The sequence below is a fragment of the Gadus morhua genome, chromosome 15 (assembly GCF_902167405.1).
Source record: "Gadus morhua chromosome 15, gadMor3.0, whole genome shotgun sequence".
Classification (NCBI taxonomy): Eukaryota; Metazoa; Chordata; class Actinopteri; order Gadiformes; family Gadidae; genus Gadus; species Gadus morhua.
Genome location: NC_044062.1, coordinates 27,763,522 through 27,777,380, shown reverse-complemented (window position 1 = coordinate 27,777,380; position 13,859 = coordinate 27,763,522). Strand labels below are relative to the sequence as shown.

At 42.4% G+C, this 13,859-nt stretch overlaps 1 protein-coding gene across 2 annotated transcripts in view; it reads left to right on the top strand.

The window, feature by feature from the left end:
• The window catches only part of peli1b (pellino E3 ubiquitin protein ligase 1b), a 50,402-nt gene that overhangs the window by 21,338 nt on the left and 15,205 nt on the right, over positions 1–13,859 (top strand). For both annotated transcript variants that reach the window (XM_030379388.1, XM_030379387.1), the window contains exon 2: positions 6,396–6,633. In XM_030379388.1, coding sequence (XP_030235248.1) covers positions 6,551–6,633 — 83 coding nt within the window. In that variant the 5' untranslated portion in view covers positions 6,396–6,550. The remainder of the gene's footprint in view (positions 1–6,395; positions 6,634–13,859) is intronic.

Below are 13,859 nucleotides of genomic sequence, written 5' to 3'. Positions count from 1 at the left end.
AGGAGAGATATGCTTCCGCATCATGGGACCCTAGCCACTTCAGACTTCATGACGTACCGGATGCAGAAATATTCTTGTTTTTCAGCATTGTTAGCATTGTAGCATCATAAGCGAGAGGTCTGAGCGATCGCAGTCGCATTGTTTACCGACCATGGAAGTACAGGTTACTATTCCCCCGATGATTCTCTATACGTTTAACAATTATTATATTAGATTAGTTTGCCCCTTTTTGACTTTATAAGAAGAGCACCTTGTATATACCTTTTTGAATGTTAAAACAGAAATCATGATTACCACTCGTTTTTTAATATATTTCTGTTTCTGAAACGAGAATCTAATGCCCAATATATACACAGACCCATCAGCTGGTGTACCCAGGGAACTTTTTGCTTCCTAACACAAGGTGTTAGGAAGCAAAGGAGTCTGAAATGACCCCACATGGTATCATGGACCTATTATGTGTGGGCAGTGATGGCAGTAACGCGTTACTTAGTAACGCGTTACTGGCCTCGGACCACTTTTTTCAGTAACGAGTAATCTTAACGTGTTACTATTTCCAAACCAGTAATCAGATTATAGTTACTCATGAAAGTCAGTATTTTTTATTTTTTATTTTTTTTACAGGATCACCGATTGGCGTTGAGAGCGATGGAGTGGTGTGTGTGTGTGTTTGTGTCTGTCTGTCTGTCTGCCTGTTTATGTGAGAGTGCGTGTGCGTGTGAAGCGTAAATCTCCAAAGACTTCAATCTATCAGGCGCTAGAACGAGCTGTTTACATCACGCACGTGGAGATGCGTCCGGTGATCGCCCCATAAAGCGGAAGCGGTTGAAAGCCGTGTGTCAGTGTGTGCACCCAGGGCCGTAGCACCTAATTCTGGGCCCTGTATACAAGAGGTACTCATGGGCCCCCCCCCCCCCGAATTCCCCCTACCAGCCCCCTGCGCAGAATTGTTGAGGATAGGGGGGGGGGGGAAAGAACAATTGTTAACATGGGGAAGGGGGGGGCAAAGAATTAGTATTGGACAAACCGGTTGTAATTTTTTATTTTGATGCGGCAGGGGCATTGCCCGCCTCCAATTAGTTCAAAATGCCGCAGCTCGTCCCTTGACTAACACTAGAAAGTACGACCACATTACACCTATTCTGGCTTCATTGCACTGGCTACCTGTACGTTTTAGGATTCATTTTAAAATACTTTTATTTGCGTTTAAAGCCTTAAATGGCCTTGCCCCACCATACCTCTCCGAGCTGCTAAAACCCTACACTCCTAGCCGTTCTCTTAGGTCAGCTGACCAGCTGTTTTTGGTCACACCCCGTACCAGGCTAAAACACAGAGGAGAACGTGCCTTTGCGGTAGCAGCCCCAAAATTGTGGAACACTTTGCCACTCCATATTAGACAAACTACATACCTGTGTCTCTTTAAAACCTTGGTAAAAACGCACCTTTTTTATTTGGCCTTTGGACACTAGATGGCGTGTTGATGTGATGTAGAAGTGTTGGGTGGGTCATGTGTTTTACTTATTTTATCCTTATTTTATCTCTTTTTCTGTGTGCAGCACTTTGGAAACCCATGTGTTTGTTTAAACTGTGCTATATAAATAAAGTGGATTGGATTGGATTGGGGTGTTGTCGCAGCTAAATGTAACTAAAAAAGTTACTTGTAATCTAACTTAGTTACTTTTAAAACCAAGTAATAAGTAAAGTAACTAAGTTACTATTTTAAGGAATAACTTTTAATCAGTAATCTGATTACTTTTTCAAGGTAACTGTGGCAACACTGTGTGTGGGTGCAATAAATAAGAAAGATATGATGGTGCCAGCCCCACGTCAGGTTTAAAAAAAAAGTAATACTGAATCTCAAACTTGATCCTAAAATGTATTTAACATGAAATATCGATTGCGGCTGTGGCCGCAATCGATGGAGGAGGCAGTCAGGTGTACAGGAAGACAACAACAGGAGTATGATGGACAGGGATCTGACATGGACAGGGAATTTTTTTATTTAAACATTCAGAGGAAATCAGGCCTACTGTAGGCCTATGTAAATAAGATTCAAGATGTCTAGGATAGTATAAAGGATAACTGTAAATGGCAGGTGTACTTTGCTTTTGATGGAGCCATAATGTTCTATTAATAATTATTAATACAAATTATAATAAAATGCATTTTATTGATCGGCACCTTTCAGGCCACTTAAGCACACCTTACATGTATAATTAATAAAAGATTAAAAACACTTGGGTGGAGCGTGTTTGTCACTTTTCTGAAAGAGCTGGAAAGAGCTGGAGTAACGGAATAAGATGCAGCTGGGCAGGGCGCTGAGAGGTGATGCATGAGGCATGATGGTGGCATGACAGACAAGTAGAGGAGCATGATGGACTGGGATCTGATGAGGAAACAAAAAAGTTTTTTCCTGAAGTTTCCAGTTTCTGTAAACAGAAGAGAAGGGGTTTAGTTAAGGCTTTGTATCATTAATAAGATAGCCTGTGACAAACAATCAATAACAAACAAAAAAATATAGAAGGCTTGTCTTAGTTTAAAGCCCACTCACCACGTCAAGGTGCAGGCCAAGAGTGGGAACATAGAACAAAGACTCACATCACAAACTCAGACAGTCACAACATGAAAAAAACAAATACATGAAACATGCATATAAGTACTAGACTATAGACTCACATCACAAACTCAGACAGTCACAACATGTAAAAAACATATAAATACACGAAACATGCATGTGTAGACCATAGACTCACATCACAAACTCCGACAGTCACAACATGTGAGAAACATATATATACATGAAACATGCATATAAATACTAGACCATAGACTCGCATCACAAACTCAGAAAGTCACAAAATGTAAAAAAACATATAAATACATGAAACATGCATATAAATACTAGACCATAGACTCACATCACAAACTCAGACAGTCACAACATGTAAAAAAACATATAAATACATGAAACATGCATATAAATACTAGACCATAGACTAGACCATAGACCCACATCACAAACTCAGTCGGTCACAACATGTAAAAAACATATAAATACATGAAACATGTACATAAATACTAGACGATAAGATACTTTTGGGTTTCTCTTGTTTTATCTTAAAAACAAAATACATATAACATTAAGAAAAGAAGGGAAGAAAATAAAAGTAATAATAGATATAGTAGTAATAGGCTATAATTTTTAATGTAATCTGTAGGAGTCACTATGAAGATTAAGGTCATCTTTTTGATCTTCAACGATCCAACAAATAAAATGTGAGATTACAACAACAATATAGAATAATATGTGTATCACAAATTGGTACATCACTTCAATCTAAAGTTTAAAACTGCATCGCTAGCATGATTGCTAAGCCTAACATATAACTTAGCTCTAACTTTAAGCTAATGTTTACTAGTTTACTTTTTTTATATTAGTTAAGAAATGATCTTTTACACACCTGTAAAGTGCTATGCTGGATTCCGTTCGATGCACGCAGTTGATAGCAACACAACCAGGCATTTTCATCTTGATTGATGACTATCTTCTCGACTGACTTTGGTGGAAAGGGAAGCAGCACGTTCGCGTGATCAATTTATATAGAACGCATGCCCATCCCCCACTCCAGTCCAACAACAATATAAAATCATACCGTAATGCACCTGTTCTTTGTCTTTGGATCTTTTGAATAAATGGATCAATATATGGTGAATCACAATGATCGCAAGCAGAGGACCGTGAGAGTTATTGAGCAGCAGCTGAACCAGTCTAAATATCGGACACGTTAACGGAGCACTTAACTAGGCCCTCTCGGATGCCAGGTCGAAACAACATTTGTTTCACTACGACTCCTTTCAGCTGCACACCCCTCCTTCTCCAGCAAAAAATAATTAGAGAGGCTAATAAAACGCTTGCCCATTTTGAAAAGAAAAAACTTAATTTATTTTTATTTTTTTATGAGTGAAGACACCCGCATGCAAGAATGAGTTCACGCCTGAGGGTAGGCTACAAACACGATTAACTATTTACAAGTGCAAAAAAACTGCCAACATATTCTTTATTTTGCTGACCACTTTTGGGTTAGGGACGGGTTAGGGTTTTTTATCCCGACAAAAGCCTCGTAAGGACAGTTCCTCTTCGTCTCTCTAGTAGATCGCACCATCTTTCAACGTCTTTGACTGCATAACATGACTGCATCATCTTCTCTCACATGATAAGTAGCTCGCGGATTTCACTTTCTCTCCGGTTAGAACTGCTCATGATGATACCGCTGAGTTGTCTCTGTGGAGACAGTGCAGCAACACCTCTACCAAACGTGATCAGGCATGGAATTTACGTGATTAGATTATACACTTGTTTATATGTACATCTTTTAAGAGTCCTAGTGCTTGGTAGGCATATGACTAAGCCAGCTGATGGGCCTGCGTCACAGTTCCAGATGCACTTTCATTAATCAATTCCTTGAACTAGCCTTTAATAATGTTCTGGCCCACCACCTACTGGCTGGAAAAAAAATTGTCCAGAGGCCAAACTTAGTAGCAGACCCCTGCCCTATACCGTTTGAACTGTTATTCCCTATCATTTTGGCATCCAATACCAGGTATCAGCTAACAAACGCATTAAAGTGTAAAAGGCATCTATCAGAAATCAGGCTGCAGTGTCCAAGTCTTACGTCCCATACCGACTATGGAGCCAGATACATCCTGGTGGTTGGCCCTCACATGGTTGGCCCTCACATGGTTGGCCCTCACATGGTTGGCTCTCTTCTTGTCACTCTCATACTCTGTACTCATACTCAAGCAGTGCAAAGGGATGACTGAGTGGAGTGAGATATGTTGCCTATTTGTGACAGTTGTGCAGTTCAGTTACCGTCATGCAGTACAGCCAATCACAAAGCGCCCCCACAGAGCTGTTGATCTGATGGGGATCTATTAACTGTGTAAGATGAAGAATAGACTTTTGATGCGAGGGCAACCTCTCAGTGGCTCCCTTGATGAACTCCTCCAGAGCGGTGGGGGATAAAAACATATTTACTGTCTTTTCAACTAGCCTTTGGGATAAAGGACAGGGCTCTGTGAGGCCTGATGAAACCATGTTTGACTGTTTTGCCATTTACACATTCATCTTAATTATCATCTTTCATAGTGTGTGTGTGTGTGTGTGTGTGTGTGTGTGTGTGTGTGTGTGTGTGTGTGTGTGTGTGTGTGTGTGTGTGTGTGTGTGTGTGTGCGCCGTTGTTCCATAGCCAGGGAGACTGGAGCTTTGTTGTTGCGCTGTGTATCAGGCCCCGTCCACACGAAGCCGAAACGGGCGAAACCGTTACGGTTTCGATCTATCCGGTTTCGAAGTATCTCCGTAAAGACGAAGCCAAGCGAAACCGGATAGATCTGTAGAAACGCTGTAGTAAACATTCCAGGCCCATAAGGGGCGCTGCTTCTGGTACACAAATCCAGAAGAAGAAGAGGCGAGCATGCGCATAAAGGCTGCCCCCCGAACCACTAACAACACAAACAAACAGCTCTTCTACGAAGGCGAACTAGATTCTCAATAAATAATGGCTTAGCAACCCAACAAGGGACATGATATGCTGCAGAACGTTGGGATTTTGTTGGGATTTCTGAGACTCCGCGGGCTTAAGAGCCATTGGCTAGGAGGTCGAGGGGTGGGGCGATGACGTCATGGTTTGCGGTTTCAGTCGGTTTCAGGCGTCCACACGAAACCAAAACGAAACCGGATAGATTTGAAACCACCTCCGAGGGTGGTTTCAGAAGTTTGTGGTTTCGGTCAGCGGATTCGCCGGCTTCGTGTGGACGCAAGGCCGAACCGTACAAGACCTTTGCGGTTTCGCCATGAAATCGGCTTCGTGTGGACGGGGCCTTAGTCTCCATGCGATGTCTGGCAAACTGCCATAGCACACAAACACGCACACGCGTGCACAGACACATACTGATACACACACACCCATCATGGGTTTAATGTGGCGAACAAAGTTTTCACATGCCATTCAATAAACTAAAGTTCAGGGTCCCTTTGATACCTGAAACCATGTTACATAATGACCATGCAGGAATGACTGTAATGATGAATGATTACACATCTGGACACTACATGAAACTTATTTCCCTGGATTGAAGAACGGCAACTCTCTGTAGACAACCGACCGTTAAAGGACAACGTTTACTTGATGCATCGGATATTTGTAAACGGCAAACATTTCAGAAATCATGTTTCCATATATCATATCAGATCACATGATATACAGTCAGGTCAGTGTTGCACAGATGTGTGTGCTGGTCACTCCTGAAGTGAATCTTGGCCAGACCGACGGCCACTCATCCAGTGACGTTCATTATTCCAGAATTCTCATGACAACTCTGCTCTCCACCTCTTGCAGGACCAGTCACACTCTGAGGACAGGAACGAGATGGACCTATAAGCAGGAAAAAGCAGAGCTGAGGCTCCTCCATCTCCTGGTGCTCCTCCCTCACTCGTGTGGTCCTTGGTCTTGTTTTTTCCTGAGGTTACACCTCCTCCAGCCTACACAGCCTGATGTTCTTCCCAGAGCAGGAGAACATATCCAGCCTCCCTTCCAACAAAGTGCCCGTCAAGTATGGAGAGCTCATTGTTCTGGGGTGAGGAGACATCAGCCTGATTCTACCGGTCTATACTGCCTGCTCTGTTCATAATGAGGCTATTGTACCATTGACATGGGGGAGGCGGGGGGGGGGGGGGGGGGGGGGGGGGGGGACAGTAGCTGAGGAGGTAGAGGTAGAGCTGGTAACAAGAAGGTTGCTTGTTCGATGCGTGGTTGACTCCGCCGTTGGTGTGTGAATATGTGAATATTCACAATATTCACACATTGTAAGTCGCTTTGGATAAAAGCGTCAGCAAATCCCCTAAAATGTAAATATGACTTCTTTCGGGGGCTGAAATACAGAAATGCCCTCTCCCTCTCAGTGCCCCCAAAACCTTCCAGACCACGGCTACCCATTACAGCTGTGTTTGTCCAATGCACCCAAACAACCTGTAGGAAGACTTATAACCATTCTTTGGTCAAGACGCACATGCACCCTTTTTTATAGATTTACGTTCCCCTCCTCTCTGTGGTCCTCTATAAATGTCCTCCTCCACAGCCACATTCCTCCACGTCACCGTGCCTGGGCTGCTCTGAGGAGATGATTTGGAACATGTTCCACTATGGAACAAGTTTGAATTGTTTTAGTTTTCCAGTTTTTTTTTGTCAGGCTAACCATTCAGTCAGTATGGCATCTTATTTAATTTTACGATGACTATATCATCAATTCCATGTTGGTTAACATGCTTTTCATACATAAAAACCTGAAGAAACATTTGCAACTTCTTTGCATAAAAATTATGTCTATGTTTTCAGTGACCCATTTAGCCCTACTCAAAAAAACAGGGTGATTTATTTTACGCACACCGGGCCCTATCTTGCATCCGGCGCAAGTGACTTAGTCACTGGCGCATGTGTCGTTGCTAGTTTACAACTGGCGCAGAGCGCTCTTTTGCCACCTGCGCCACTCGCCGGTAAATTAGGGAATGATCTTGCGCCCAAAGGGGCGGTTCGGCGGAAGGAGGAGGCGTGTTCTGGCGCAAACGGTATTTTGCCGTCTCTGAATACCATTGCGCTACTGACCAGGAAATACCTGGTTTAAAGTCAGTGGCGCGTTGTTCAGATGCTATTTTAAGGGCGCAAGAATACATGCGCATGCGATGCATACGGATTGCTTGTGCACCTCGCGCATACACTTTGCTTCTCTCATCTACCTAGCCGCACATTCTTGGTAAATTATTTGGGAAAGAACAGCTGATGCAACGGTAATAATTTGTAGGCTACTTTTTAATGAATGCATCTGCAAACACCGTACAGCAAACACATATTTTCTTGACACAGACATCGTGTAGGCCTACATGCCCATAACTTTTAGGATTGATGAGTAGGCCTATTTGATCGTGAAAAACATTGTTTTACCGCGAGTGAGTGTTAAAAAGAATTAATGAATGCGGGCGCGTGTGTGTGCTCTGTTTAAACACACGCAAACTAAACACTCTCATCATCATCTCATCTTCGTCCGCTTATCGGGGGTCGGGTCGCGGGGGGAGCAGCTCAAGCAGGGGGCCCCAGACTTCCCTTTCCCGGGCAACATTGACCAGCTCTGACGGGGGGATCCCGAGGCGTTCCCAAGCCAGTGTTGAGATATAATCTCTCCACCTAGTCCTGGGTCTTCCCCGAGGTCTCCTCCCCACTGGACGTGCCTGAAACACCTCCCAAGGAAGGCGCCCAGTGGGCATCGTTACCAGATGCCCGAACCACCTCAGCTGACTCCTTTCTAAGTAAAGGAGCAGCGGCTCTAATCCGAGTTCCTCACGGATGGCTGAGCTTCTCACCCTATCCCTAAGGGAGACGCCAGCCACCCTTCTGAGAAAACTCATCTCGGCCGCTTGTACCCGCGATCTCGTCCTTTCGGTCATCACCCAACCCTCATGACCATAGGTGAGGATAGGAACGAAGATAGACCGGTAGATCGAGAGCTTTGCCTTGCGGCTCAGCTCTCTTTTCGTAACAACGGTGCGGTAAAGCGAACGCAATACCGCCCCCGCTGCTCCGATTCTCCGGCCAATCTCACGCTCCATAGTTCCCTCACTTGCGAACAAGACCCCGAGGTACTTGAACTCCTTCACTTGGGCAAACTAAACACGTAACGCATAATACAATCAATGGCAATGTCTATTACCGCGGGGACACATGCATATTAGGATAGCATACAATACTGATAAGAAACAATGTTTATAATGTATTGCGTATATCATTAAATAGAACCACAGTTACCGCATATCATATGTTATAGCCTATCATACGTTTTCTTTGCCGAAATTTATTTGAGGACTCAGTATTTCTGAAGTTGTGGAAGAAAACCCCTTATTCCATGTGTGAATTAGGCCACATTATTTGGCAATAAACTAAGCCATTTGCAAATTCATGTGCATCTGTCTCATCGGAGACTGCAGACGCGCTGTCAAAATATCAACTCGTCCGATTCAAATGCGCTCATGGCTCTTAAAGGGGATGGGAGCTGGCACTCTCATTGGTTTGTTGCACGTTACGCCCAAACCACACCTACGGGTAATTAGGCTGCTTCAGACCAACCCTTTTGACGCTTGCGCCGCGGCGCAAGCGTCATTTATCCGCCTGTAAAATAGCGATAGCGCCGTAGAACCGCCCACAAAGCTACTTGCGCTTTGCGCTTCCCACTTGCGTTTCAGACCGTTAAAATAGGGCCCAAAAACAGCAGTGTTTCCCCTACCATTGTTCAGGCCTGGCGGGCCGCCAGGCCAACGAGCGCCCCCGCCAGGCCAACAACCAGCCAAAAAAATGAAAAAAAAATGAAAAAGAGAAAAAAAAAAAAATGAAAAAAAAAATATCTTTTTTTTTTTTTATTATTATTAGCCATAATATCATAACCATCCAAGCTCACCACCAGCTATCTCAATATGTATTGGTGCTTTATGCTCCTGTACATGAAATTAGTTTATATTAAATCAACTTTGTTTTTAGAAAAACACTGTTTATTCTCCGGCAGAAGAACTATACCATGAACCGATCGCGTAAATGCGACGTCTGATTGGTTCAGCCCGCCGTTACCATGGACATTTTTACCGCCCCCGCGAAACACTAGCCTCGTTCTTTATATGTCCACACCTTAACCAACTTGTGATGGCTAAGCAAGTGTTTTATTTGGAAATAACCAACAAATACTCTAGCATCCCGTGAAAAATGTATAACAAATCACACCATCAGCTCTTACCACCGGGCCTAAAAAAAATTCTAGGGGAAACACTGAACAGCCTTCTTTAAATGGAAGTGGAGTGGATTACTTTTCCCTCAAAGAAATGACAACATAAAACACAACATAAGTATCTCGTTCCCACAAATTATTAAACTGTGGCCACAAAATAATTATCTTGTTCCCACAAATTATTAAACTGTGGCCACAAATTAGTTATCTCGTTCCCTTAATTTATTAAATTGTGTCAACAGATTATTAAATCATGTAAACAGATCACTCCGTAGTACGGAGCCCCTCTGGTGACATCTGGGAAAAATAAATAAATCTGTTTGCCCGATTTAGTGATCTGTTTTCCCGACTTAATAATCTGTTTTCCCGATCTAGTGATCTGTTTTCCCGACTTAGTGATCTGTTTACATGATTTAATAATCTGTTGACACAATTTAATAAATTAAGGGAACGAGATAACTAATTTGTAATTATTAAACTGTGGCCACAGTTTAATAATTTGTGGGAACAAGATAATTATTTTGTGGCCACAGTTTAATAATTCGTGGGAACGAGATACTTATGTTGTGTTTTATGTTGTGGTTGTCTATTGTTGCAGCAGGGGTTAGACGCATGTCGTTCTATTTTAACCTCGGAATGAATTACAATAACATTCTAAAGTCACTTGCTGTTAGGCAAGGAGTTATAATAAGTAAGAGGCACTTAATTAGGCTGCTAAAAATGCACGGGTACAGCCGAAGACAATATGATGACTTCGGTGACGTGATAGAGGATGGACCTCGTTTTGACAGCTACACCAGCACCAAGTGTCAGGGCGGACCTTAGAAGCCACCAAACTCCTCTAGGCCTCCATAAAGTAGCCTCCAATGACATGTGGATCACTGCTGGTGTATGCCGCTTTAAGCCAAATTATTTTACGGGAAAAGCTGTCTATGCAACCATTGATGCAGATCCCATATGGTTTTCATTTATCATATGAATCAGTATGCCAGATATAATTATCATTTGCAAGGATGCCAAATGATAATTAATAATTTCATGCATTTGCTGTACATCCATCTGTATCCATGCAGGTTTCCATTTCCCTTCAGCTGTTGCATGATAAAGTCTATCTCGTCACCGAGGTCATCATATTGTCTTCGGCTGTACCCGTGCTTTTTTAGCAGCCTAATTAAGTGCCTCTTACTTATAATAACTCCTTGCCTAACAGCAAGTGACTTTAGCATGTCATTGTAATTCATTCCGAGGTCAAAATAGAACGATATCTCTTCTATCTTGTCCATAGCCGACATGCGTCTAACCCCTGCTGTGACAATAGACAACACAGCCACACTCAAATTATTAAACTGTGGCCACAAAATAATTATCTTGTTCCCACAAATTATTAAACTGTGGCCACAAATTAATTATCTCGTTCCCGCAATTTATTAAATTGTGGCCAAAGATTATCAAGTCATGCAAACAGATCACTAAGTCGGGCAAACAGATGTAGATTTTTTTCCCAGATGTCACCAGAGGGGCTCCGTAGCTATAATTAGGGTTAGGGTTATTTTGAGGCGCTCTCGAATGCTCCCAGCGAGGGTACCGTAGAGTTCTAAAGCGTCCAGTTGAGTTGCATGCAACCCGGCCAATCAAAGACAGAGTAGGGCGGGTCTTGGCGTGACCATAGTAGTGGTGCGTTCCTGAATGCTCGGACGCCAGCCTTCCATCATTTCCGGTCTCGGAGCATTTATAGCATTCCTGTTCGTTGTTTATTGTTAGCTACATTAGCCTCTTTAGCAAACCAGCCCGAAAACAAACAACACAACTTTACATTGTATTGCACGCACAGCAAGACCATGCAATGTATAAATTAGTGACCGGAAAAAAGTAGCACATTGAGGACCAATAAAACACGAAATTAGATATTAAAAGCTTTGGAAGTTTATTTACAACACTATTTACATGGTTAGTAGTGATCATATAAGATCGATCGGGTGGCGAATTGCATTGCGTATCCAACATCCCGACGGAGAACTAAAAAAAAATAAATAATAATAATAATAAAAATCCCGGGCGCAGCCATTTTGTTGAGGGCATCATCACTGCTCTCGGTCTACTCTCAGATTTCTGAAAGATGAAAACAAAAAGGGTGCGTGCTTCCGAGAAATGCCGTCGTTACGTTAGTCTTCGTAGTTACGGAGTCGAAGTAGTATACTTTGGCCTACTTTTATAATTTACAATACAATACAGTACAACTTTATTAATCCCACAAGGGGCAATTCGTTTGAGCAGCTTGTATACAGACACAGTAACCTACAAACAACAAATACACATAAACAACTACAGAGCATTTAGTAGTCGAATTGCAGAGGGGATGAACGACTTGGAATGGCGGTTTGTTCTGCAAGCAGGTAAAGCGTAGCGAAGCCCTGATGGCACCACAGAGAATTCACTTTTAAGAACATGACCAGAAGAACGCAAAATACCTGCTGCTTTCTTAATGATTTGCCGATTGCAAAAATAACTCTAGTCCCTTTGTTTAACTCCGGTGATCTTAGAACAGATGTTGACAATACTGTTCGGGCTGTTTCTGTCTTTTACTGTGAGGCTGTGAAACCAGCAGATAATAGAAAAGCTCAGGAGGCTCTCAATAAAAGATTGATAAAAACGACAGAGGATGACAGGACTTACAGAAAAGGAATTTAGTTTGCGGAGAAGGTGAATTCTCTGTTGCCCTCGCTTCAAAATAGCCTCAGTGTTTACATCAAACTTAAGGTGATCATCGAAAATAGTACCAAGATATTTATAAGATGTAACTATTTCCATACTTTCCTTATGTATGATACACTCTTTGGCTGTGTTTCTGTTCCGTCTAAAATCCATGATCAGTTCCTTGGTTTTAGATACATTTAAGTCCAAGAAGTTACCATCACATCAAGAAATAAAATCAGTGAGAGCATTCCCGTGGTCTGATTCTGAGCCTTGGAGAAGGGACAGTAACGCGGTATCGTCAGAAATTTGACCAAATAGCTGCTGTCCTCCTGACTGCTCTGGATCCGTCAGTAAACATAATAAAGAGTAAGGGCGAAAGGACACACCCTTGTGGCGAGCCTGTGGACATAATTAGAGAATCTGAGAAACTGCCATTTACAGACACTCTCTGCACTCTCTCAGTCAAGAAGTCCAAAATCCATAATACAATCTGATGAGGTAATTTAAAATCACATGGCAAACTTTCTATTAAAAGATGCGGCTGCATCGTGTTGAATGCCGCTGAAAAGTCTGCGAACAAGAACCTGACATGGGCTTGTGGCTTTTCTAAATGTTTGTACAAGTTATTGAGTATGAAAAGATTTGCGTCCTCAACACCTCTCCCTGACTGGTAAGCAAATTGAAGTGGATCAAGTTTTTCATCCACAATAGATAAAACAAGGTTTTTCAAAATTTTCTCTTAAGATTTTTATTATTAATGATGTTAGCGCAACTGGTCTAAAATCATTGAGTTGCCTTGGATTAGTGATCTTTGGGACAGGTATCACAGTGGAGGATTTCCAGATAGCGGCGATTTGATTAGAATCAAGTGATCTCTGGAAGATATGGTGAAGGACACTACTAAGCTGGTCAGCACAGTAATGCAGCGTGTGCCCACAGATGTGATCTGGACCAGGGTCCTTCCAAATGTTTACACGTTTTAGAAGATCTCTAACACATTCCTGACTGATGAAAATATAAAAATCAGAAGATAGGGACTGTCTAAGGAGAGAGATATTGCTAGAAAAATCATGTTTTTCAAAACGGGAATAAAATTCGTTAAAAGTATTTGGGAGATCTGCATCACTTATTCCCTAGATGTTAAGAGGTTTCCTATCACTGTCACTGTTTCTCTGATTGATTGAGGACATGGATTTTATTCCCTTCCAAGCTGCCCGAAGATCACCACTACTGTACTTAAGTTCCACCTTATTCTTTTCCTGGCTATTCCCTGTATAAAAAAAGCTTTTCTTCTTGTTTATGGCATTTTTTAGTTCTTTAGTAACTCATGGGTTGTTATTAGGGAA